At 54.3% G+C, this 22,270-nt stretch overlaps 2 protein-coding genes across 4 annotated transcripts; one reads left to right on the top strand and one right to left on the bottom strand.

The window, feature by feature from the left end:
• Positions 1-1,156: 1,156 nt before the first annotated feature.
• On the bottom strand, positions 1,157-18,295 carry ZMAT5 (zinc finger matrin-type 5). Of its 3 annotated transcripts, none has more exons than XM_009557327.2 (6): positions 18,160-18,295; positions 14,439-14,635; positions 12,305-12,367; positions 12,025-12,105; positions 5,336-5,447; positions 1,157-1,389 (listed from the first exon to the last, which is right to left on the bottom strand). In XM_009557327.2, the coding sequence occupies exons 2-6, from the start codon at positions 14,563-14,565 to the stop codon at positions 1,260-1,262; spliced, it is 513 nt and encodes a 170-aa protein (XP_009555622.1). In that variant the 5' UTR covers positions 14,566-14,635; positions 18,160-18,295; the 3' UTR covers positions 1,157-1,259. The 3 variants fall into 3 exon arrangements, with proteins under 3 accessions (XP_009555622.1, XP_053938502.1, XP_053938503.1); XM_054082527.1 differs by having other exon boundaries at positions 14,439-14,671; positions 18,160-18,292; XM_054082528.1 differs by having other exon boundaries at positions 14,439-14,674; positions 18,160-18,288.
• Positions 18,296-18,336: 41 nt separating this feature from the next.
• Positions 18,337-20,822, top strand: LOC104056112 (cytochrome b-c1 complex subunit 9). Its single transcript, XM_009557325.2, has 2 exons — positions 18,337-18,508; positions 20,551-20,822. Exons 1-2 carry the CDS (start codon positions 18,368-18,370, stop codon positions 20,596-20,598), a joined length of 189 nt encoding a protein of 62 aa, XP_009555620.1. The 5' UTR covers positions 18,337-18,367; the 3' UTR covers positions 20,599-20,822.
• The last annotated feature ends 1,448 nt before the right edge of the window (positions 20,823-22,270 follow it).

Below are 22,270 nucleotides of genomic sequence, written 5' to 3'. Positions count from 1 at the left end.
CCACGCCAGGAAGGATAAAAACACCCTTTGGTTTGGCTGAAAGCTCCGATGAGGCATGCTCAAGCTGTTGGCTCCCAACGACCGCACATGCTGCGGTGGGAGCTCTGCCCTGCCCCAGCCAGCCGAGCGCTGCCGTCATCCAGGCGAGATTTGGCCAAAGGCAGTTGGCTCCTGTCTGCGTTCTTCATGAATCTGGACCTGCCACCACCGCGCTCGGCCAAACCTGGAATGCACTGGCAGCGGGTGCAGCCCTCCTGGACAGACCTGCTGCCGGAGAGCCGCTCTCCCAGGACGCTGCTGGCTGGGACCCCGTGTGCCCGGCAGCTCTGCGGTGAAGCCAAGCACCCACCCGCCTTCTTGAGAAAGCCAAGGGCCTTGTTCATCCCTCCCTTTTCTAGCAAGGAGAGATGACTCCATAAACTCGCTGTGGCAGACCCTGGTTTGGCCAGACCAAAGCTGTGTCCTAAAAGCACCTACGCAGTCTTCTCCAGAGAAGCTGGAGGTGGGCAGACTGGGCTCCCCGGCTGCTGCGCCTGCCCCTCAGCTCCAGTGCAGCCCTGCAGGGAGCAGGAGGGCTGTGGAGTCTCTCTTTGCCTCTCCTCAGCTCCAGCGCCCAGCACACGCCTGGCCAGTGAGCTCCCACTGCATGGAGGTGTTTGCCCCGCTGGCACTCACCCTTTACTTATTTTCCTGGAGAAGGAGAAACCTCAGGATATTTTTTTTCTTCCATACATCTCGCCTTCAGCACAGTGGGAGCAGGGAGGACTTATGGGAAGCTCCCTGAGCTCTTCATTAGGAGCTGCAGCACCTGAACCGGAACGGTTTTACACACTGAGTTTAACAGAAGCAAACATAAGTCATGAATACCGGAGGAAATACTAAACATCGGTTTAAATGCCTGGTGGCAGCTTCCATCCCTGGAAGTATCAGCCATGCAGAGCCCAGCTGCAGAGTTGGCCTGGGAACGCGCAGCGCAGGGCACAGCACGGACACCAGCGGTCCGAGGGGATGGATCCTGCCTGGGAAATGGGGACTGTCTCCTCCAGATGATCTGCTGAACACATATCCCTGCTCTGGAGGCAGGGACACAGCGGTCAAACCGGCTCAGCCCACAGGGGGGTGAGAAATAGCATGACGCGCACAGGTTGCGATGGGGGGGAAGGTTTTATTGACATCAAAATGGATATAAATAATTCCGTCCTTTTCTCAGAGCGGGAAGAAGTCCATCTCCAGCAGATCCTCTGCAGGGTCCCTGTGTCTCAGCCCCACTGCAGGTTGGGGGGCACGGGCCACCCTCCAGGCGGAGGGGCCTGTAGGGACGGGGGCAGATCCTGCATGGGTGGCCAGCCTGGAGGGTACTGGAAAGGCACTGGTTTCTCCGGCAGAGCGCTGTGGAGATGAGGAGATGGATAGGGAGAGGTGAGACAGGGCTGGCTCAGTGTGGCTGCAAGGCCTTGGTCTGCTAGCCCCCAAGGGGGAAGGGGCCAGCAGAGGAGGGGTTTGGCTACCAACAAGCAGGATATCCCACAGCAGAAGCGCTGTGCGGCCACCCCCAGCCTGTTCAAGTTGTCAGTGCTTGCTAATGCAGCACATGCCCCTGAAAAAGAAGGTGGGGGCACCAAGACAAGGAGGGGAGAACGGCGCAGCCCCCTGACAGCAGCAGCATCCCCAGCTCCCGGCGTGGCTGCTGGAGGAGCTGGGAGCACGGCTGCCCTGTCCCCCCACCCCGGCCGCTCCCCGCTCTTCACACAGCTGAGTCTGGAGAGGAACAAACAGAACCAGCAGATGTTGCTTTCCAAGCAGCTTGAATCCCAAATCAGCTGTGCACTTCCCAAAGGATAAGGACCCCTCGGAAACGGGAGAAGCTGCCAGCACACCGGGGTGTTTTCACAGAAGAACCCTTGAGCAGAGGGAATAGGCTTCCTCCACCTCCACTCACAGCCTGGGCAACACTTTGTCTCTTGTCGCTTTGTCTCTTGTCGCTTTGTCTCTTGTCTCTCCCACATGCTGGGGCACCAAAAACCTCACACCTCACTGAAAAAGGGCAAGAGCCAGAAGCACCACACCCTTCCCTCCAGCTGAAAAAAGCACTTGGCTAGGGCAGGTTTGAATTCATGGGAAACATACCTTTTCTATTAATTCCTGAGCGCAGGAAACATTTGTTCTTCAGCACAAGCCCTGGCAATAGCCTTCCAGCTCCTCAGGCCTCTACCTCCGCTCCTGATGAATCTTTTTAATTGTTACGCCAGCAGAAATCTAATCAGACTCCTTTACATAATGCTCCAGAGACGCAGCACCCTCCTCTCCCTGTAGGGCCACCGAGGTGGCCGAAAGCCAGGTACAGGAGTTGAGCGCAGCGTTTTCTAGGCAACTAGCACAGAGCAAAGTCATTTGCTCTAATGCTTCTCCCCTTGCTGGGGATTCTTTGGAGCCAAGGACGAGCCACAGCTGCCAGGACACACACCAAGACCCTCTTCGTCAGGAATATGTTTTGTTGTGTTCCAACCCTGCCACTCGGGCAGGCAGGAGAGCCCCCGCTGCAGCGGCACGGTGCGGTGGGGAGCAGTACGAGGCATGCTGCGAGGTGGAACAGCCTAGCTATCAACTAATGAGCTGTTCTGTGAGAAGGACTAATCAATAGGGAGGATGCTGCCTGGGTACTCAGCTCCCTGGGGCCTCATAAGAGACAAGTGCTATCAAAGGTTTACCTACAGCTGGAGCATTCAGAATGGCTGGCCCTTGGGGATTCGCCCGTGTCTAGCAAGGGTCAAGCATGTTTCCTTTCTGAAGGCATTAATGGGATCCTTCTCCTCCTCCCACTTCCACACTCGTGAAAGCCACAGCATCTTTGAGGCCCCAGACTCCATCCCGCTAGAAAGCAGCAAGAGGGCTCCGCAGCAGCTATGGCAGAAGCACACACTCACATGCACGGACACACTGCATTTCCTTCGGAAAGCAGGTTCAATATCAACCGCACCCTGGCAGAACTCCACTGCTACAGAACTATACAAACTCCATCCAACTCCACCCCGGCTCTCCAGAAAGTGATGGCACAGGGTGACTTTGAAGACACGCATCAGGCAGAGGCTTCCAAGTGAACATTGTCCCCTTGTGCCCAGCCAGGCTGGGAGAGTGGCCTGCATGAAGGACGGCTGGATGGCAGCAGGGTGACTCTCCACCCATAGGGCTGAAGTTTCTGCCTTTAAGAAAGTGCTGCCCTTCAGCCGAGGCTATATCCAGCCACACGGTCACTTTTAGTCTGGCACGGCTTTTCTTTGCACTGTGGCACACTTGGAGACTGCACAAGGCAGAGCTCCACATGTATCCTGCTAGAAAGCCCCCGGCAAGGCAGAGACAAATTTAGCCACGCTCACAGGCTGAGGTGTAACACAGCAACAGCTTCCCATCACACACTGGGAGATCGTGCCTCCATGACCTGTTCCATGCCAGCCTGAATCCTTTCTATTTGGTGCTGCCAGAGAAGATGGAGGTGGAGTTGGGTCTCCAGCATCTCCTTTTGGAGCTGGCTACCTTCCAGAGCCCTTTCTCTACTGTTTTGTGCAGGCTAAGTCTTTATTGACAGTACCAGCCAGGCAAGGCAGCCCCTGGGTGAGTGATCATCCCAACCCACAAATTCCCCAGAGCACCATTAGACACTGAGAAATTCTCCACCATGCCTACAGGAAAGCTGGGGAGGGGCTCTTGATCACGGAATGCAGGTAGGATGTGGGGGAATGGTTATGAGCTGAAAGAGAAGAGACTGAGATGTGATCTTAAGAAGAAATATTTTGCTGTGAGGGTGGGGAGGCCCTGGCCCAGGTTGCCCCAAGAAGTGGTGGCTGCCCCACCCCTGGAGGTGTTCAAGGCCAGGTTGGATGGGGCTTGGAGCAACCGGATCCAGTGGGAGGTGTCCCTGCCCATGGCAGGGGTTTTGGAATTGCACTCCCTGATCCAGAGCCCCTTCCCAGCTTTCCTGGAGCCCCTTTCAGCACTGGAAGCTGCTCTAAGCTCCCCCTGCAGCCTTCTCCAGGCTGAGCAATCCCAACTCTCTCAGCCTGTTCTCATATGGGAGATGCTCCAGCCCTCAGATCATCTCTGTAGCCTCCTCTAGACCCACTCTAACACTTCCACGCCCTTCCTGTGCTGAGGACTCCAGGAGTGAATGTAGGGCTCCATGTGAGGTCTCATAGGAGCACAGTAGAGGGGCAGAATCTCCTCCCTCGCTCTGCCAATTCTGAAGGTCTGGAAGTTCTCTGGGTTCAGTGATGGCTTCCTTCTGGATGAGATGAACTACCGCAAAAATCAAGGGATTCACAGGCAGGATAAGCAAAGCGTTCGATGGAGTAGGAAGGTTACAGCACCACTGCAAAGCTGAGAGCGGCGAAGCTGATAGATGGAGTGAAGAGAACACAACAAGCCCAGACAAGCACCAGAAGGAAGATCCTGCCCAGACCAAACACAGGGAGGACAGGAGCAAACAGAAAAAGAACAAAAGAGAGATTTGGCTCCTGTCCAAATGTCATCCAATTAAGCCTGCGGCACAGTCAGGTGAGCATGGAAACAGTAGGCACCGGCAGGCGTCCGAATCTGAATGAATGCCATGAGGAGGAGCTAATTCCACCTCTCCCTGGCAGGGACTTGCAGAGACGTGCAGACAGGGCAGGCAGAGGATGGGGAAGCTGTCAACAGATGAGACCGAGCTCCTGCCGCTGAACTCCGGGCATTAGTCACTCAGCACCGCGGTGGCACTGTCCTTCCAGGCATGCCTGGACACTGCAGAGAGCATAGGAGCTGCCCCTCTGCCTGCCTTCCCCAGGGAAGCAGCCACAGGCAGCAGGGCCTGGTGGACATTCTCTGGCCCTCTGCACATGGGGGACACAGAGAATCATGGAATGGTTTGGGTCTGAAGGGACATCAAAGCCCATCCAGTTCCATGCCTACTGGATCAGAGGCTCCAAGCCCCGTCCAACCTCGCTTTGAACACCGCCAGAGATGGGGCAGCCACCACTCCTCGGGGCAACCCCCTCTCACAGGAAAACATTTCTTCTTAAGATCTCATCTCAATCCCCTCTTTCAGCTTAAAACTGTTATCTTGTCCTATCTCTGAGGCAGGCACACAAGGCTGGAATCATATGCATGCCTGTAGCATGTGCCAAGAGCAGGAGCGCAGCACTGACAGGTTTGAGTGTTGAACACCAGCTCAGGGTTTATCGAGTGGGGACCTCTGACCCTCTGCGTCTTCTCCTGCCCCACTCACACCCCTCTTGTGGGATCCTCCTCAGCAGTGGGGGGGCAGCAGCCAGCCCTCCCACGGACACTCCCCAACCACCAGTACCTGTTACTCTGAGCCGCGCTCAGTCTCTTTGCTCTCTTCTCCAGCCAGTCCTCGATGGTGCCAGGCGGGATGTCCACTCCCTCCTGCTGCAGCTCCTTCAGTCTCTGTTCCCCTGGTTGAGAGAAGACAGTGCCATCAAACACTCTCACTGCTGTCCTTTCACTCCATTAAACCCACTGCTCATTACCCTGCAGAGTCTCTCATGGTGGAGTTTGCAGTTTGCCCGTGGCAGCCCCTCCTCCTCCTGCCATCTGATGTTTGGCCTCCTCGCTGGTGACGGCTCCAGCCAGACAGAGCCAGGAACAAGAACGAAGCCAGCGAGCGCAGTGGCAGTTTGGGCACTTGGCTGAGGGGAGTCTGACATCTCCCCTAGGAGCGGAGCATCCCTGTCCTCACCTGAAACAGCCGCTGCTGGCCCTGAGCCATTTCCAAAGACGTGTCCCTCAACTCGCAGGAGGGACTCTGCCACCTCTGCCCAGTTAGGTGCGAGTGACAGGGACGTCTGTCCGGATCGATGCAGACTTGGCAGGCCACGAGAGTCTGAAAGGTTCAAAGTGTGCGTACAACCAGGAGACGGGATTTCAGAGCGGCTGTCAGGTCTGCTTAAGGCACACGCTGTGTGATGCATCCCCAGCCCCTGCAGAGCCAGAGCGGGAGGCAATCACTCGGCCCTGCAAGGCTGAGGTACAAAACCAGAGCAGGGCACGGCACAGGGAAAGAGGGGAAGAAGCTCCTGAGTTTTCTCATCGAAGCTAGGAATGAGTGAGGCAGTGCCAGCAGGAAAACTCTGCTGCCTACCAGGACAGCTTGAGGTGCTTTTGAGCCTTTAATCCCTCTGTCACCCTGGGGGGCTGCAAGGGGCAGATGCTGGCAGGCACCACATCCTGCAGCCCTGCCCACTCCAGGTAGAGCGGCACAGAGCCAGCAGGGCAGCCCAGCACTCACCAGTCCCTCCCACTGGGCAAAACCCCACAGCAGCTCAATTAGTAAAGCTCCTCGGTTCCCCTCAGCACCAGTGCCGAAGCAGAAAGGGATGCCAGTTGAGATCAGGGTCTAGCAGGAGTCCTGGCCACAAACGACACAGTTCTCCTGACACGCCAAGGAGATGCTCTGAGCTATTCCATCTCCAGCCTAGTGGAAAGTTCCCACCTAATAGAAAAGGGAATGTGATACTCTGAAAAACAAACACTGACGTTAATGAAAAGGAAGTCGAGGCAGCTCCGTGTCGTTCCCCTTCGCCTTGTGCAGCAAACCCTCCAGGGCCAAGTGCTCTAGGAGAATCCTGATCCCATTTAGCGATCAGCCCAGCCACCTGCAGCCGTGCCCTCCAGGCACCTGATCCACACTGCCCCGCCATATGTCACGCGTTTAAGGAAAATATTATACGTTTCCAGACAGGGTGTGAAATTAGTATTGCTTGGGCAGAGTGAAGGATCACTTCATCCTAGTGGTGGCAACCAATTATTCATCTGTCTGTTGAATATTAATAAGGATGGCAGAAATGTGCTACACAATGAGCAGACGGAGATGGATAATTTGTCATCCAGCCTTTTCTGCTGCTGCTGCTGGAAGGGGTGGTGATGGACTCACTGCCACCACAAAGACAGCCTGCCACGGTGCTGACATCGAGGTGCTGCTCTGCAACCTGCCGATAAGGACACAGCCGGAGATAGGACTGTTGGGAGTCTCCTACAGTTGTTCCCAAGGAGCAGATCCCCACCAGAGCAATTTGAGCAGGTGAGGGCACGAGAGTGGGAAGCAGATCGATCTGGTTAGTTGGGTGCTGCTCACACCGGAGATATGAAGGGGTTTCAGAAAGGTGTAGACATGGCATTTGAAGACATGGTTTATTAGGCACGGTGGGGCTGGGCTGACAGTTGGACTAGATGAGCCAAAAGGTCTTTTCCAACCTTAATGATCCCATGACTCCATGATATCTGAACTCAACTTCCAGGTTAGGCTTCCTTGGTAACATTGACACAGCCACCTCATATTCCTTTCTTCCAGGTTTCGCCACCAAGTGCCAGGACACATCCCACCTCAGTAATGGGACAAGCAGTGGTCGCGAGAGGCTTCCATGAGGCAAGGAAGAAAAATCACAGAGAGATCTCCCTCTCCTCTGTCTACCACTAAAGTTTCCTTCTCATCCCACTCCATGTCCCAACACAGAACAGACCAAAAACTGCCACAGCATTTCTGTGCAGAGCAGGAAGCCTGAAGGCCACTGCCCCAAAGTGCCCACATCATGGTAAGAGCCTACGGACTCGAGCAGACACATGCCCTGTCACATCCAGAGAAGCTGAATGGCTGCAGTGGAATGACTCCAGGCTCATGCTGGTCTAAATGAGGCCCCAGGTACCCAGCAAGACATCTAGCCGGCTCCCTGTTCACATAGCTCCATGAATTACTGCTCCAAAGTGCTCCAGCCCTCCGGCTGGGAAGGCAGGCAGCAGGTACAGACAACATCTGGCTCTGTATGCCTGGACACATGCCCATCGAAAAGGCAAATCAACAAATCATTGAGGTTGGAAAAGGCTTCTAAGCTCATTCAGTCCAACCACCAGCCCAACCCCACCGTGCCTACTAATCCATGTCCCCAGGTGCCATGGCCACAGGTTTGTTGAACTCCTTCAGGAATGAAGACTCTCCCACTGCCCTGGGCAGCCTCTGCCAGGGGTTTACCACTCTGTCAGTGAAAAAATTTTTCCCAGTATCCAACCTAAACCTCCCCTGCTGCAACTTGAGACCATTTCGTCTCGTCCACTTGTTACTTGGGAGCAGAGCCCAGCACCCATTTCATCACAATCTCCTTTCCAGGAGCTGCAGAGAGCAATGAGGTCCCCCCTCAGCCTCCTCTTCTCCAGGCTAAACAGCTCCAGCTCCCTCACTGCTCCTCATAAGACTTGTGCTCCAGACCCTTCCCAGTTCTGTAGCCCTAAATCGTTTGCCTCCTCTTCAACTGAAGCACACATGGACCATCCAGGGACCACCAAAACCACCTTGAAACTGGAAATACTCCCTGGTTGTCCACAGGTGTTCCAAGAGGTAACTGGGAAATGCAGTTACCAGCCCTTATTCCTCACAGACGATTGCACAGCCAGCCAGACGGCAGCAGCGAGGCAGATGCAAAGGCGCTTCCCCCTTCTTCTCACTGGGGCGTTCGCTTCAAAGGCTAATTACAGCCAATTAAAACAGCATCTGTAGTTATCAAGTGCCTCTCTAATGATGCCAGAGTGGGAGTCCAGATCTATCTTCTCTCCCCACCTAACTTTAGCGCGAGTTTTCTTCCTGAACAAGGCACCACCACATGCGAGACGCAACCACCAGGTCACCAGCAGAGAGATTTGCAGGTAATCCTTCAGTTCCCTCCCTGGGCAGGAAAACTCTTCCAGAGCACAGGAGCAGTGGCTGACTGCGCTCGAGAGACGAGGTTGGTGAGACCCTGCAATATGAGCAGCTTAAGAAGTTACCACCCCGCAGCCAAGAAGTAGCAACCGACTGTGAGAGAGCTCCTGCCCATCGCCAAGTTGAATGGGTTGACTGCAGCCGCTCCAGCAGGGCCACTCAAATCCTTCCAAACCACACGGATATATTGCAGACACTCAGCCGCCCTCCTCTCCCCTAGCAGCTCCACTAGCTGGAGCTCACCAGAGAGCCTGGGCCATGTCGATGCCACCAGCAGAAGTGACACAGATTAGCAGGGAGCCAATAACTTAAAGCAAGGAGATGGCAATTTGACAGTGACTTCTCCTGACATGACTGTACTTAAAATGACAGCCTGGAAGTGTCTGGCTGATGAATGATGCAGCAGATGCAGCAGGCTAATGCTTTGATGCGGGAACAGCTGGGAATATGCCTCCCTCCCTGTTGAAGGTGGAAACTGTTGCTTCTTGATGAGTGTATTCTGCAGGGTGCAGAAATGCCGGAGCCAAACTAGGACACGCTCTGAGCTGTTATAGAACAGCGAATCATCCAGAAACTTTCCTGCTGAACCACAGGAGGAACACAAATACCAGGGTGAAATCCTCGCACCGGAAAGGCCAAAATGTTAAGAATAAGGTAATGTTTCCTTTGGCCGTAATAAAACTGCATCATTAGCAAGGGGAGCACAGGGACACAGAACTATCAACGCCATCACTTAGAACCCGGCATGGGTTCAATATTTGCACCATAAAGAAGTGCCATCATAGCTTAACAGTGTTAAATACAACTCCAGAGGGCTTTGCTGTGGTTTAGGATGTGATCCTACCCCTGAACATGGGTTAGTGGGCTACACCACTTACTACAGGATGGCTTCGCACTTTTTCCTGAAGCATCTGCCCCTGGACAAGGGGAGACATGGGTTCAACAGGGCCTGACAGCTCCTCTGCTTCTACACCCACGTGCTGGAGCTGAGGAAAGCGGAGTTAAGCATCACCACGGACCCACCAGGAGACTGCCGACTCCTACCCCAACAGAGGCTGAGCGTGGCCATCTCCAGCTGGGTCACACAAGTCTCTGCAGCCCCAAAATGAGCAAGAGATGCTTCAGGAGCCTACAGAGTGGTGAAATGTCCCCAGGACACATCTAATGGTGGCTTGGCTTTTGCAGTTCTTCCTTTCATTCAGTCTTCCACGTTATGGGCTCCACCTCTTCTCCACCAAGTCCTGCTGAGCTTTTCTCTCTCACAAATCCCTCCACGCTCTGTGGAGATCAGATTGAGAGGTGCGGGTACTCAGGCTGCTCACTTGGCTCACATGGGATTTCCAGGGAGCAACCCACAAGAAAAGCAAGTGGGATTTAACTCAAACAGGCATCCATGCAGGAGAAGTTCAGCCAAGGATGGGGCACCCTGCCGCCGCCTGGCCATTGCTCCCTAAAGCCTAATTGTTTGATTAAATGTTTGACTTGGTAATACAAATGCAAGGCTTCCAAGTAATCCCCCGGGAACCAGCTCTCTCACTGGCCAACTCTCCACTTACACCTGACCTATTTGACAGAAGTCAATATTCAATAACAAGTGTAATTGGCAAAGAAACCAGTGTGGAGCAGCCTGCCAGCCTTTCCTGCAGCTCTGCTCCAGAGCTTTCACTTCCTTGGCAATAAACAACCTTCAACGACTGGAAACACTACAGGTTCCTGCAAATAGGCTGACATCCCAGTCACCTCTTGGGAGCCCAGCGGTTAAACCCTGCGGCAGAGGAGGGCCGGGGAGAGGCTCAGGGCTGGCAGTGGGGATGAGGAGCATCCTTCTTCGAGAAGGGCTGGCTGGAGCGCTTTGGGGGATTTATTGACTGTCAGTGTTGTTCAGCGATTGATTCACAGTCGCCTCAGGGACTGGCAGACTGACTCAGCAACGGCAAAGACTGGAATAGCTCTGGAGTGCCTTCCTCCTGCTCCCTCGGGTTCACCAGAGCCTTGCCTCCCTAAATCCAACCCTCTCCGGAGCACAGGAAAGAGTCTCTAACCCACGCATGCCCCACATTTCATACATATGCATACATGTACACACACACTTTCAACACTTGAGCCTGGTTTTGCCAGACTATTGGCAAAACAACAGTTGGCTTCAGCTAGCAGTGTGGGCAAATCAGCTCCAAATCAGCTCCAAAGTTGGGCTGCGTTAGGAAGAGCGTTGCTAGCAGGTCGAGGAAGCGATTCTTCCTCTCTGCTCTGCACTGGCCAGGCCACAGCCAGGTGCTGTGGCCAGTGCTGGGCTCCCCAGCACCACAGAGACAGGGATGTACTGGAGGGAGTCCAGCAAAAGCTCAAGATCATGGGTACAACCCAAAACACAGGGAATTCCATTGAAATACCAAAAAAACCATCTTTTCATTGTAAACATAGCCAAACACCAGAGTAGGTTGCTCACTGTGGTTGTAAAGCCTCCAGCCTTGGAGATACTCAAAACACAACCAGACATGGTCTTGAGCAGCCTGCTCTCATTTATCCCTCTCTGAGCAGGGCAGGGTTGCGTCCGGACAGTCTCCAGTGGATCCACAAGTTCTCTCCAACACCTTATTCACATTTTTGCTCCCCACCAAACTAATGAATCCTATAGGGAGAGCAGAGCTGCCACCTTTTTTAGGGGAAGGAGGTGGTATTCCCAGAATGGAAAGTTTAGAAGAGCTCCAGAGACTCTCGGAGACTCACAGCTGCCATTCCTTCTCTGCCCAAACGTCAGTTCCACATAGACCCACGTGAAAAGGCATCATTTCTGAATTCAGGCCCCCCAGTGCCTTCTCAGGATAACCCAGCTGACAGGAGGCTAGGTCTCCCCAAGAGGGGAAGCAGCAGCTCCCCAAAACTAGTAGGGATGTAGGGGGAAATCCATAAATTTAAGGGGAAGTGATGTACCAGTGCCCTCTGCTGCTCACAGTTTTTATTCCCCAACCCATCAAAGCCCGAGGGCGCAGAAGGCCCGCTCTCTGCTTCAGACACTTGCTGCTAAGCGGTAACAGCATTGCTCAACTCTAGGCTGGTGTCTGTGCCAGCAAAACAGGAGGAGAAAGCATGTGAGAAACCGCAGCGTGTACGGCCACGCTGCAAGCTCGCACGGCACAAGGCAGGCGGCTGGGATCCACGCTCAGCTTGCTGTGTACGGGTATCATGGGGCTGCAGGCTCTCACTGCACAACCCCTTGCGTTCCCCTTGGCAGTGACTCCTCCTTCTCTGAGACCCCCTGGATGTTTTCTTGTTTGAGGACTCACCTTGCACCTGGGCACTCAGCTTCTCCAGGTCCTGCTCTGTCATGTGGGAAAATCGGCAGTTGGACCCAAAATCACACTGTCCTGGAATGAAAGCCATGAGCTCCATTGGGGGCTGCACACACAAGGTTGTCCCTTGCAAATGTACGTGTGAACCCAAGATCCATCACAACTGCACACGGGACGTGCAGCCTCCAGCCCTCCAGGACAGACACGCACACCTGAGCTCTCCAGAAGGAGCCGATGGAACTCTGGCAGTTGTTTCTATTTCAGAAGAACTCACCTGTTTGCAGAAACTTCCGACAGGGTTTCTTGGTTTGCTCCTCTTGCAGGATAGCAGCAGCATCTATGGAAGACAGAGGACAAACACAGAACAGGGTCAAGATCTCGAGCACAGCCATACCCCATCATATCGTGGAATCTCTCAAATTGGAAAGGACGCATAAGGATCACTGAGTCCAACTCATGGAATCATAGAACATCCCAGTCTCAAGTGGGTCAGCTGCCTAACAGGTGTGGCAGTGTGGGCACAGACATCAATTGTGGTACAAATGAAATCAAGTTTATTGAGTGAAAGTACAGCTTATATACCCTTGTCTGTCCCGTTAACAGTTACCCCAATAAAATTCCACTATTCCACTAAATTTCCATGACTATAGCGATAAATAGCAATGACCAGTGCTAGATATGTACCCCTTCTTATTTGTCTTTTGCTACAAGCTCCTACATTCCCATGAGCGCTGTTAGTGATTCCAAGGTCTTTTAAGCTAGCCAGCAAACTCCAGAACAGTGGCCGCTTGCTCTGCGTTTGCTACTAATATCATGGACATACCAAGGCATCGGCCACCTGTGTTGGTACACGCATGACAATGGAATCCTTTATGCTCGTGCTGATTCAGGGACGCAGTTTCCTCTCATCAAGCTCAAATCTATACATGCTTTCTCCCATAAGCAGGAAGCCGTCTGACACAACAACCAGGACCTTAAGCCACAGACAAATCAATACTGAACAGTCTCAGTCTGCACCTCTGGCTTCAGTCTTTCCCTGGCTTGCAAATATTGCCTTCTTCACTCTCTGCTTCCCACTTTCTCCCAACGCCAGCAGGGGAAAAGAAGCGTGACAGAAGAGCAAGGACTCTGCAGCACGTCTGTGCAGCAGGGGAGAACAGGCAGACTCACAGAGCTCTCAGAACAGCTCTGTGCAAGGGCCCACAGAGCCCTGTGCTGAGTCTCCAGTGGATACCACTGAGGTTCTTCCCCTCCCCGAGATGGCCTGGGGAAAATGAGCTGTGAGGGTACAGCAGCTCCCATAGATCCTGGAAGATCCCATAGATCCTGGAAGAACTTGCACTAAAGCCAGGCCACAAAGTCTGGAGACAAGAGTAGAGAAACCCCCTGATCAGGGATGGGATGAGGAATTTTATCAATCAGAGGGAAATCAGGGATTGCAGCCTGTTGAGAAGGACAGATAGAGGGACAGGTTACCTAGCGCTGTCCTTCTCAACAGGCTGCAATCCCCGATCTGAACGCGCCCACTTGGCCATTCCAGAGAACCCTTCCACCTTCCACGCACAGTGAAGCAGAGTGGAGCCTCCCAGAGCTCCGCAGGCTGTTCCCAGGAGGCACACAGCCTACAACTTCTGACCCCAAGGAACCAGAAGGAAGCAGAGGAACACACAGACAATGGTTTTGCTATCAGTTTTACCCAAACTAAAGCTCTGCTACTGCCAAAATAGGCAGGCCTGCTCCCAGGACCCTGGGCATGTATTCCCACTGTATTCCTTGCATCTAGCCCTCCTTCTCCACTTGGCTAAGAAAGGTTTGAGCACACTGTGCTGTGAGCTGCTTCCCCAGCTCTATCACACTTCTGGGATCTCCAGCGGAGCAGGTGCATCTCTAGCCTCTCCCAGGGCCACCCTCAGCACCCACACCTCCCCCCAGCACGGAGAACTGCCAGCCTCACAGAGCACGTGGGTACAGCCTGCCTGCCAGCCCACTTTCTTCATCCACACAAATCCACACCCTTATTCCCTGCTCCTTGCACACCAGACACCAACTATAGTCTGCAGAAGGCCTTGAATTCACCTTCGGAATATAACTCACTTTATTCTCTCAGGTCTCGTCTCAGATTCACCCGTGATGCCAAGAGAACTATATCTGCAGCTTCTCTTCCCAGAAACCTCCCTATCTCTTCCACCTCATTCAAGTCCCAGCTGACATTTATAGCTCTTCCTTCCCACATCCAGACACAGGTGTTTTGCCTCAGAGATCTCTCAACAGCATCAGTACCGAGCCCACAATTCACTGGCACAGACAATCCACACACAACCCATCACCACTGACTTATTTCACATGTCCTCCCCTCCCGTCACCTCCCCAGTCCCAGAAAGGGGAGGCAGACGGCTGACAGCACCCACCTCGGAATAAGTCATACCAGAGCCTCTTAGCCCTGAGGTGCTGCACTCCGTTGAGGTGTTTCTTCCTGTTGTGCAGGTTGTCCTGGAAGGACCTGTCGCAGTAGTCACAGAAGTATCGTTTCCCCATCTCTCCTGTGGCAGAACAGCATCAGCGCAGCCTGGGAACCATCAGACAGATCCTCGGCACCCAGCCATGCCTGCCCCGGGAACAGAGGATCCAAGATTTACAGTGCCTGCTTCTGAAGGAGAGGAACTCAAATCATTTAGGGTTGGCAGACAGAGAAAGAGGTGAAACCCAGCAGTATATATTCCTGTCCATCAGAGGTTGCTGCTGCATACACATGGGACAGCAGGCTCGGATCTCTATTTCTCACCTGTTACCCAAAGCAACCCCAGCTCTGCTGAAAGAATTCTCCTTCCTCGAGCGTGCTGGGGTTCCGAGCACACAGACCACATTCTCCATGGCCTCCTCTGGACTCGCTCCAACAGCCCCAAGTCCTTCCTGTGCTGCGGACTCCAGAACTGAACGAGGTCTCACCAGAGCGGAGCAGAGGGGCAGAACCCCCTCCCTCGTCCTGCTGGTCCCGCTGCTTTGGATGCAGCCCAGGACACATTTGGCTTTCTGGGCCATTCTGGGGAGTGAGGATTATCCCACAGGTATTTGTAGTATGAAGTCTCTGTTGTGGAATCTCGAGTAGCAACAAGACTGAATGTGAGCCCTTCTCGTCAGTGCTGGGGCTGGAACAGCCCAGACTCTGGCAGGGCACATGCAGCCCTGTCCCTGTCGGGGGTCCCTGCTGGGGAGAATAGACACCCTGAGGAGCCAGGAGCTCTCTCTGAAGTGACACAAAGGTGCCTGATAAATGCCAAGATGGATGGACCGGCAGATAAGCTCCAAAAGCAATTCTCCAGTTTTTGACAACTTGACAGCCAATGTATTTAAAAAATGGCACAGAGAGCAGCGCAAGGAATAAAGATTTTATAAATAAACTGGGGCTAGAATTCATCACAGCTTCCCTAACGATTCCTCGGAATCAGTGGGAAGAGCCAGTGCAACTGGCTAGAGTGGAGCATGCCGAGTGGAGGCAGCTCTGCCAAGACTCCTGCCAGCCAGCCTGGCACCAAGGGCACCAAACTGCTTTCCTCCCCACTTCCTGAGAACTGCTGCTTCACAATCAGATCCCTGGAAGTCTCTCAGACCTTACACCACGAGTTAAAACATCATCTCCTCCAGCTGCATCCAATGGAAAAATCTGATTATCTCAATCGTCTTGCAAACCTCCACAGCGAAGGTAAAGTGCTCAGAGACTTAACTGACCTCAAAGTCCCTTCGGTTTAAGGTCCTTTTCCTGCTCTCCTGCTGAAACACCATTGGGAGGTGGTTCTGATCAGCCACTGGCTCACTGGCAGCTCTGCTGAGGCTTTTAAGCATTGAACCCCCCCCCCTCCTTTCTGCATCTTACACCCTGGTCTCCCAAAGTTCCTGGTAACATTAAAGCTTCCCCCTTCAGCTGCTGGCTCCTGCTCTCCATCTCTGCAGAAGAGGCTGCTGCGAGCTGGGAAAACAAATGAAATTCTGCAGTGGTCCCACACAAATTCCCCCAGATCTCTCTGGGAATTCTGCCTGCAGAAGCCCAGCAGCAGCCAGCCTTTGAAATCACATTTCAAACTTTGCCTTTCATCACCCCGACAGCAATAATTGCAGAAGCTCCTTCCCCCTCCCTCCCCAACAAGGAGGGCAGAAAGCTCCTACAGCCTGCAGGCAGCCAGATCCCAAACCCCAGAGCTGCTGGCTCCCGAATTCCCTGAGCAATTGCCATTGCAGGGGATGAACAGAATAATAAAAGCAATTGGAGGAGCATCAGATCGTCCCAGAGATCGCCCCCTCCAAAGATTACATTGAGCACTTCGTTCCATCTTTTTAAGAATTCAATAGCAGGGATTATCTTGGCTAGATTCCGACAACTCTCTGCAGTATCTGAGATCACAGCACTCTGCGCTCAACCAGTACCTGGGAATAAAAGCTGCTTCCGAGCCACGCTGGGTAACCTATTTCCCTTCTCCCACATGGCTCAAACAGTAAACAAAGAGCATTACTCAGTTGAAAACAGAAATGTTTTCTAATTAAAACCATCCTACTCATTATGAAACACAGTAAACGTGGCTGCTTCATAGACAAAGGCTGCAGCTTGGCCATTTCCTCTTAACACTTACAGACCCTCATTTACAGCTGAGTTCCGGGGAAGGGACCCCAAGACCCACAGGCAGCCGTGAGCGGATTTAGAGAGACTCTGCACCAGCTTTAAAGTCTTCCTGCAGAAACCCAAACAGAACCACCACCCAGGGCTTTGTCTCGTATCCTGATGCTTAGAAGCATTAACAATAAAATCCCTTGCTGTAAGCCTCTTGGAGCAATGTTTTAAAAGAAATTGCATGTTCCCAGCACCTCAAAGGTGTTTCCCTCATAAAGCTGAGGTGCTTGGTAGAACTCCAGGCAAGATCCCACGTGCACCATCCTACATTTTCCTTTCTGGAGCTGCTGCCAAACCGCTCCACATTGCGCTCTACCAGCCACAGATTTTATTTAGGGCTCCCCGGGGCTCCTCTCCCTCATTTCCCCGAGTTGCAGACGGAGGAACGAAGGTGACCCAGAAACGGGCACGCGGCAGACTTGTTTTCGTCTGGCTGTGGCTGCATTTCTCCACGCCGAACCCAAGAATTGCTGCTGGGCCCTGACCTCAATTCCCTGCTCTCTCACAGCCCAGGCCCGGGGCCGTTTCAGCCCCTTTGCACAGCCAGGCAGATGCGAAGTTAATTAACTCCAAGTGTCAGGCTTATGATATTTGGCTGCCAATTTAAATGGGCTCAGCTCTCTACAGGAACACGTGGAATGCTGACAAGGTCTGCCGGCACCTTCACAGCAATAGAAGGACAGATCCTGATTTCCAGTACATGTGGTGTAAATCCAGAGGTACTGCCGTGCTTTGGGATCATGGAATCATGGAATCATAGAATCACTAGGTTGGAAAAGACCTCTTAGATTGAGTCCAATCATTCCTATCTGACACTAAACCATGTCCCTGAATGGTTTGGGCTGGAAGGGACCTCAAAGCCCACCCAGTTCTACCCCTGCCACGGGCAGAGACACCTCCCACCAGATCAGGGTCTCCAAGCCCCATCCAACCTGGCCTGGAACACCTCCAGGGATGGGGCAGCCACCACTGCTCTGGGCAACCTGGGCCAGGGCCTCCCCACCCTCACAGCAAAACGTTTCTCCGTAAGATCTCATCTCAATCTCCCCTCTTTCAGCTCAAAACCTTTCCCCCTCATCACCTCCCTGTTCTGCCTAACCCAGAGCCCCTCCGCAGCTTTCCTGGAGCCCCTTTCGGTGCTGGAAGCTGCTCTAAGGTCTCCCCAGAGCCTTCTCTCCTCCAGGCTGCACCAGCTCAGCTCTCTCAGCCCCCGTCTGACCCCGCAGCCGGACTGGGGCTCTTCCCAAGCAGCAGGGACCAAGGGAACCGGGCGCCCCTGGGGCTCAGTCCCCAAACCCGGCACAGCGTCCCCTTGCCTCCCCCTGCCCCCGAGGGCCAGGACCCGCTCCAGACCCCGAGCAGCCGCGACGCCCGCCTCAGGCTGCCCACACGGAGCCCCCAGCGATAGGCAGGGCCGGGCGGCAACGCGAACACCGCCCCCTTCTCCTCCTTCCCCCCTCGCCGCTCACCTCCAGCGGGCCCAGGCCCAGGCCTCGCCTACAACTCCCAGAATGCTCTGCACCAACAGGCCGTCGGCGCATACATCTCCCAGAACGCTCCGCGCGAAGGCAGTATCAGTGCTTCAGGCCTACGTCTCCCAGAATACATCGCGCCGCCCGCTGCCTACATTTTCCATCGTCCCCCGCGCGCTGCGCATGCGCAGAGGGAGCGGCCAAGATGGCGCTGCTGCGGCAAGCGTACGGGGCGCTGTTCCGCCGCACCTCCACCTTCGCGCTCACCATCGTCCTGGGCGCCGTCCTCTTCGAGCGCGCCTTCGACCAGGGCGCCGACGCCATCTTCGATCACCTGAACGAGGGGGTAAGGGCGGGCGGCGGCGCGAGGAGAGCCCGTCCCGGGGGTAGGCCCGGGCCTGAAGGTCAGGGAGGCCCCGACTGGGCCCGGCCCCGAGGCTCGGCCCCTGCGGCTGGGGCCGCCCCTGGCTCCCCAGCCCCGCTCCCGGGGCCGCCCCCGGTCCCCCTGCTCCTCTGCCCCGCTCCCGGTGCTGCCGCCGGTCCCCCTTGCTCCCCCGCCCCGCTCTCGGGGCCGCCCCCAGCCGCCCGGTCCCTCGGTGGCAGCAGGCTTTCCCCCACCTGAATCAGTATCTTGGCTTCCCAGGGACGCTGCTGCTCCGTGAAGACCTCGCTGGTGTCGTGACACTCAGTCATCAGCGTGTTCCTGGGCTTTCTGGTCTTCCCGGGCTGCGGAGCCCTGGGAAAAGGTGTTGGAGCCTGTGGGATGTGGGATTGTGCGGTGGGTCAAGGCTGCTGTACGCTCTCCAGGGCCGCAGCCCTGACAGGATCCGCTCATGGCAGCGGGAGCAGGCAGTGAACACGCAGCGCTCTGCGGGACAGCGAGGCCGCCGTCCTGGCTGGAGCGATAGTGGAGATGGGACACATCCGCTGTGTATCTTGGAGCCGAGCCGTGAAGGATTATAACAGCCTGGACACGGTGTCACTTGGACAGGACAGACGCTTCATGGGTGGGATGAGGCAAGGCAGTGTGAGCCCCAAGAGGAGGCGAGGTGCTGTCATTTCCATCTTGCACCATTCCTATCTCCAGCAGAGTGCTCCAGTTCCCTGTCCAGCAGTGCTGGTGTGCCTTGGGTCTCTTGGAGCACCCAAAGCACAGCCTCCCATGATAGCCAGCTCATCTTAGAATCATGGAATGGGTTGGGTTGGAAGGGACCTTAAAGCCCATCCAGTTCCAACCCTCTGCCATGGGCAGGGACACGTCTCATTGGATCAGGCTGCTCCAAGCCCCATCCAACCTGGCCTCGAACACTTCTAGGGATGGGGCTGCCATGACTTCATGGCTCTGCTGCTGGGAAGGGCGGCTCTGTGTCTTCCCTGGAAGCACCATGTGTCCACTTAGGCCTCTGAGCCGAGCCATGAAAACTGCAGAGGAGCAATCCCATGGATTCCGTGGGGCTGGGAGAGCCTCGGAGATGCAGCAGGGATGCGAGCAGGGCCCCAGCCACCTCCTGTTACCAACAGTCATTAGCTAAGAGCTGGCACAAATCGGATCCGAGCTCCAGCTTTGCGCTTAAATCCTGTCTTTAACTCTAGTATTAATTTTCTGTCTGCTAATGCTTCCTCAAGCAGGGCTGGGAAATGCAATTATTGAGGAAATTTGGAAACCTAAAGCACCGTCTACAGCAAAGCTTGGTGTGTGCCTTTCCCTTGTGCAGTGATTCTCTTTGTCCAGACTGTGCCGGCAGATTTCAGTGCTTGGAATGGGATTCCACTGTGCATCCTGTATTTCCGGGAGCAGCAATGGCCCCTCCAGTCAGAGTGACTGAAATCCTCAGATGATCTCTGGCTCACTGAGGAGGAGCAGAGGGGATGCAGGATGGCTGCAGCTCCTCCCTGCCTGGTCTAAAAGCCCCTGCGTGCCTTCCCTGCTGCGGGCACAGGATTCCATCCGCTGCCTCCTCCATGGGTGGGTTGTGGATACACAGCAGCATCCAGGGATGCTGATCCCGCTAAGGCCCCAGGGAAGGGTGTGAGGGTAGAAGAGACAGGTGAAACACTCAGTGAAACTGTTCCACTGTGGCTGCCCACAGCAGCAGGCAGCTTTGTGCCCCCATGGTGGCTTCTTGGCTGTATCTCACAGCTCCTCTTGGAGCCTCCATGTGGGATGGATGCTGGGAGCAGGGCATGCCCTGGAACAGCTGGGAAGTGCAGGACAGCACTGCCCACCCTGTCCTATACGTGCTGGTACTCAGGCTGGTGTTTTTGTACCAGCTCTTTCCTCTGCAGATGTAGGCTTAATGATAACTTGCATTTTAAAGTGAACCTTTATCCCAGGACTGCTGGAAAGCTGGCTAAGGATCCCCTGGGATTTGTTTGTTTTGCTTACAGAAGCTGTGGAAACACATCAAGCACAAGTATGAGCAGAGCGAGGACTGAAGTGCTCAGCAGCAGGACCCAGCCTGGGGTGGCAGGAGATGCCGCAGAGAATGGTTTGGCCTCCTGAAACTACTGTGTCAAAATGGGAATGGATTCCTGATAGAACAACTCCGAGCCAGATTGTATCAGCGCCCTAGTGATGTCACGCACACCTAGATGGATTCCGGGAGTTCTGCTGCTGCACGGAAACTCGCGGCGTTAAAATAAATGATTCATGGTCTGTGTCTCATGGTTCTGTGGTCCTTGACTTATCCCCTGCCCTGTGTGCACCTGCTCCTTCTCTGGGACAGGAGCAGTGCTTAAACAGGGCCCTGCACCTCAGTATCCTCTTTTCAGGATGCTGGGAAAGAGGACAGCATTCCTAGTGCTGCTTCTGCTGCTCCCTGTGGTGCTGCCGGTTGCCATTTCACACAGGCAGAGGCTGTTCAGGTGCTGTTTGGCATAACAATTCAGTTAATAACGATTTAGTTAATTGGTCTGTGCTTGCAGATGGCTGTAGGAAGACCTGGCTGAGTGATTCCTGCTCTTCCCCCTACCCCAGCTCTACCAGCCCAGCAGCCAAATCTCTCCCTCTCTCCATTTTCACTAATAAGGAAGAATTTCAGCAATGGATGAAGCAGAGCCAATTATAGCTGGCACTAATGAAAGTGGCTTTATTGGGGTTTGCAAATAGGTGCTGGGAGTAAAACATTAGGAACACAAAAGGACTGAAAAAACATTCTGCTTGTGGTTTTTGAGCAAAACCCAATCACAGCTTCCACAGCACCAGCTGTGCTTTTATAGAGACACTTAAGAGGAGTGGTTTAAGCTTTCTCCAGATAATCTCATGCATTTGAGGCTGCCCAAGTCCCTGTCGGCTCTGCCTGCAGTGCTGATGGCTGCACCCTACGCTGAGTGGGTGACAGAATTAGAGCTGCTTAGAAGCAAGAACTAAAGATGAATGCAGTGTTGGGAATGGGGAGAACAGCAGCTACAACAGAGCGGCCTTAGTTGTCCCAGTAGGTGATTTCCTTTGACACTGGATTTGGGGAAGCTGCTAAATGTAATTCCCTTTTTCCGTAGCTTGTCATTGCAGGGGCTGGACATTCCTGAGAGGCAAAGGAAAGCCCTGTCCTGTGAGTGCTCAGGATTCCCTCAGTTTGCTGGCAGTGACAGCATTACTGCCCTTTGAGAGCATTCGGCAGCAGTTCTAATCCTCACAGCGGCTTCCATGCTAGAGCTGGGTACTGAGGCACTCCTGCAGCCTTTGGAAGTAGGAAAGCAGCACTCGCACTGAACACGCCAGGAGTGGCCTCAGCCTGCGGATGACAGCCACCGCACTAGGAAACTGTGGGGGGGAGATGGTGCTCAGAGCAGATGGACCAACCTAAACGTTTGTCTCCATAACGGGGACAGCACTCTGAAACCCTGCTAGTGCTGCAAGACAGCCGTGCTGGAAACAGCTTTGTCCTCAGCTGCTGGTGGTCGCCCCAGGCTGCACAGTGCGGCAGCCACTGCCCTGGCACATGAGCACCTTAGTAGTTTGTCTCCCTGCCTAAGGAGCAGCTCCGTAACAAGGCAGCCGCAGGAGAAGCCCTTTCAGCAACTACAAACTGCTGTTTACTACAAGCTCCCAGCCTTCCCAACAGCAAACACTATGATCAGGGCGGTTCTGCTTCACAGAGTGTGACAG

Source organism: Cuculus canorus, chromosome 17, assembly GCF_017976375.1.
Source record: "Cuculus canorus isolate bCucCan1 chromosome 17, bCucCan1.pri, whole genome shotgun sequence".
Classification (NCBI taxonomy): Eukaryota; Metazoa; Chordata; class Aves; order Cuculiformes; family Cuculidae; genus Cuculus; species Cuculus canorus.
This window is presented reverse-complemented; position numbering and strand designations above follow the sequence as displayed.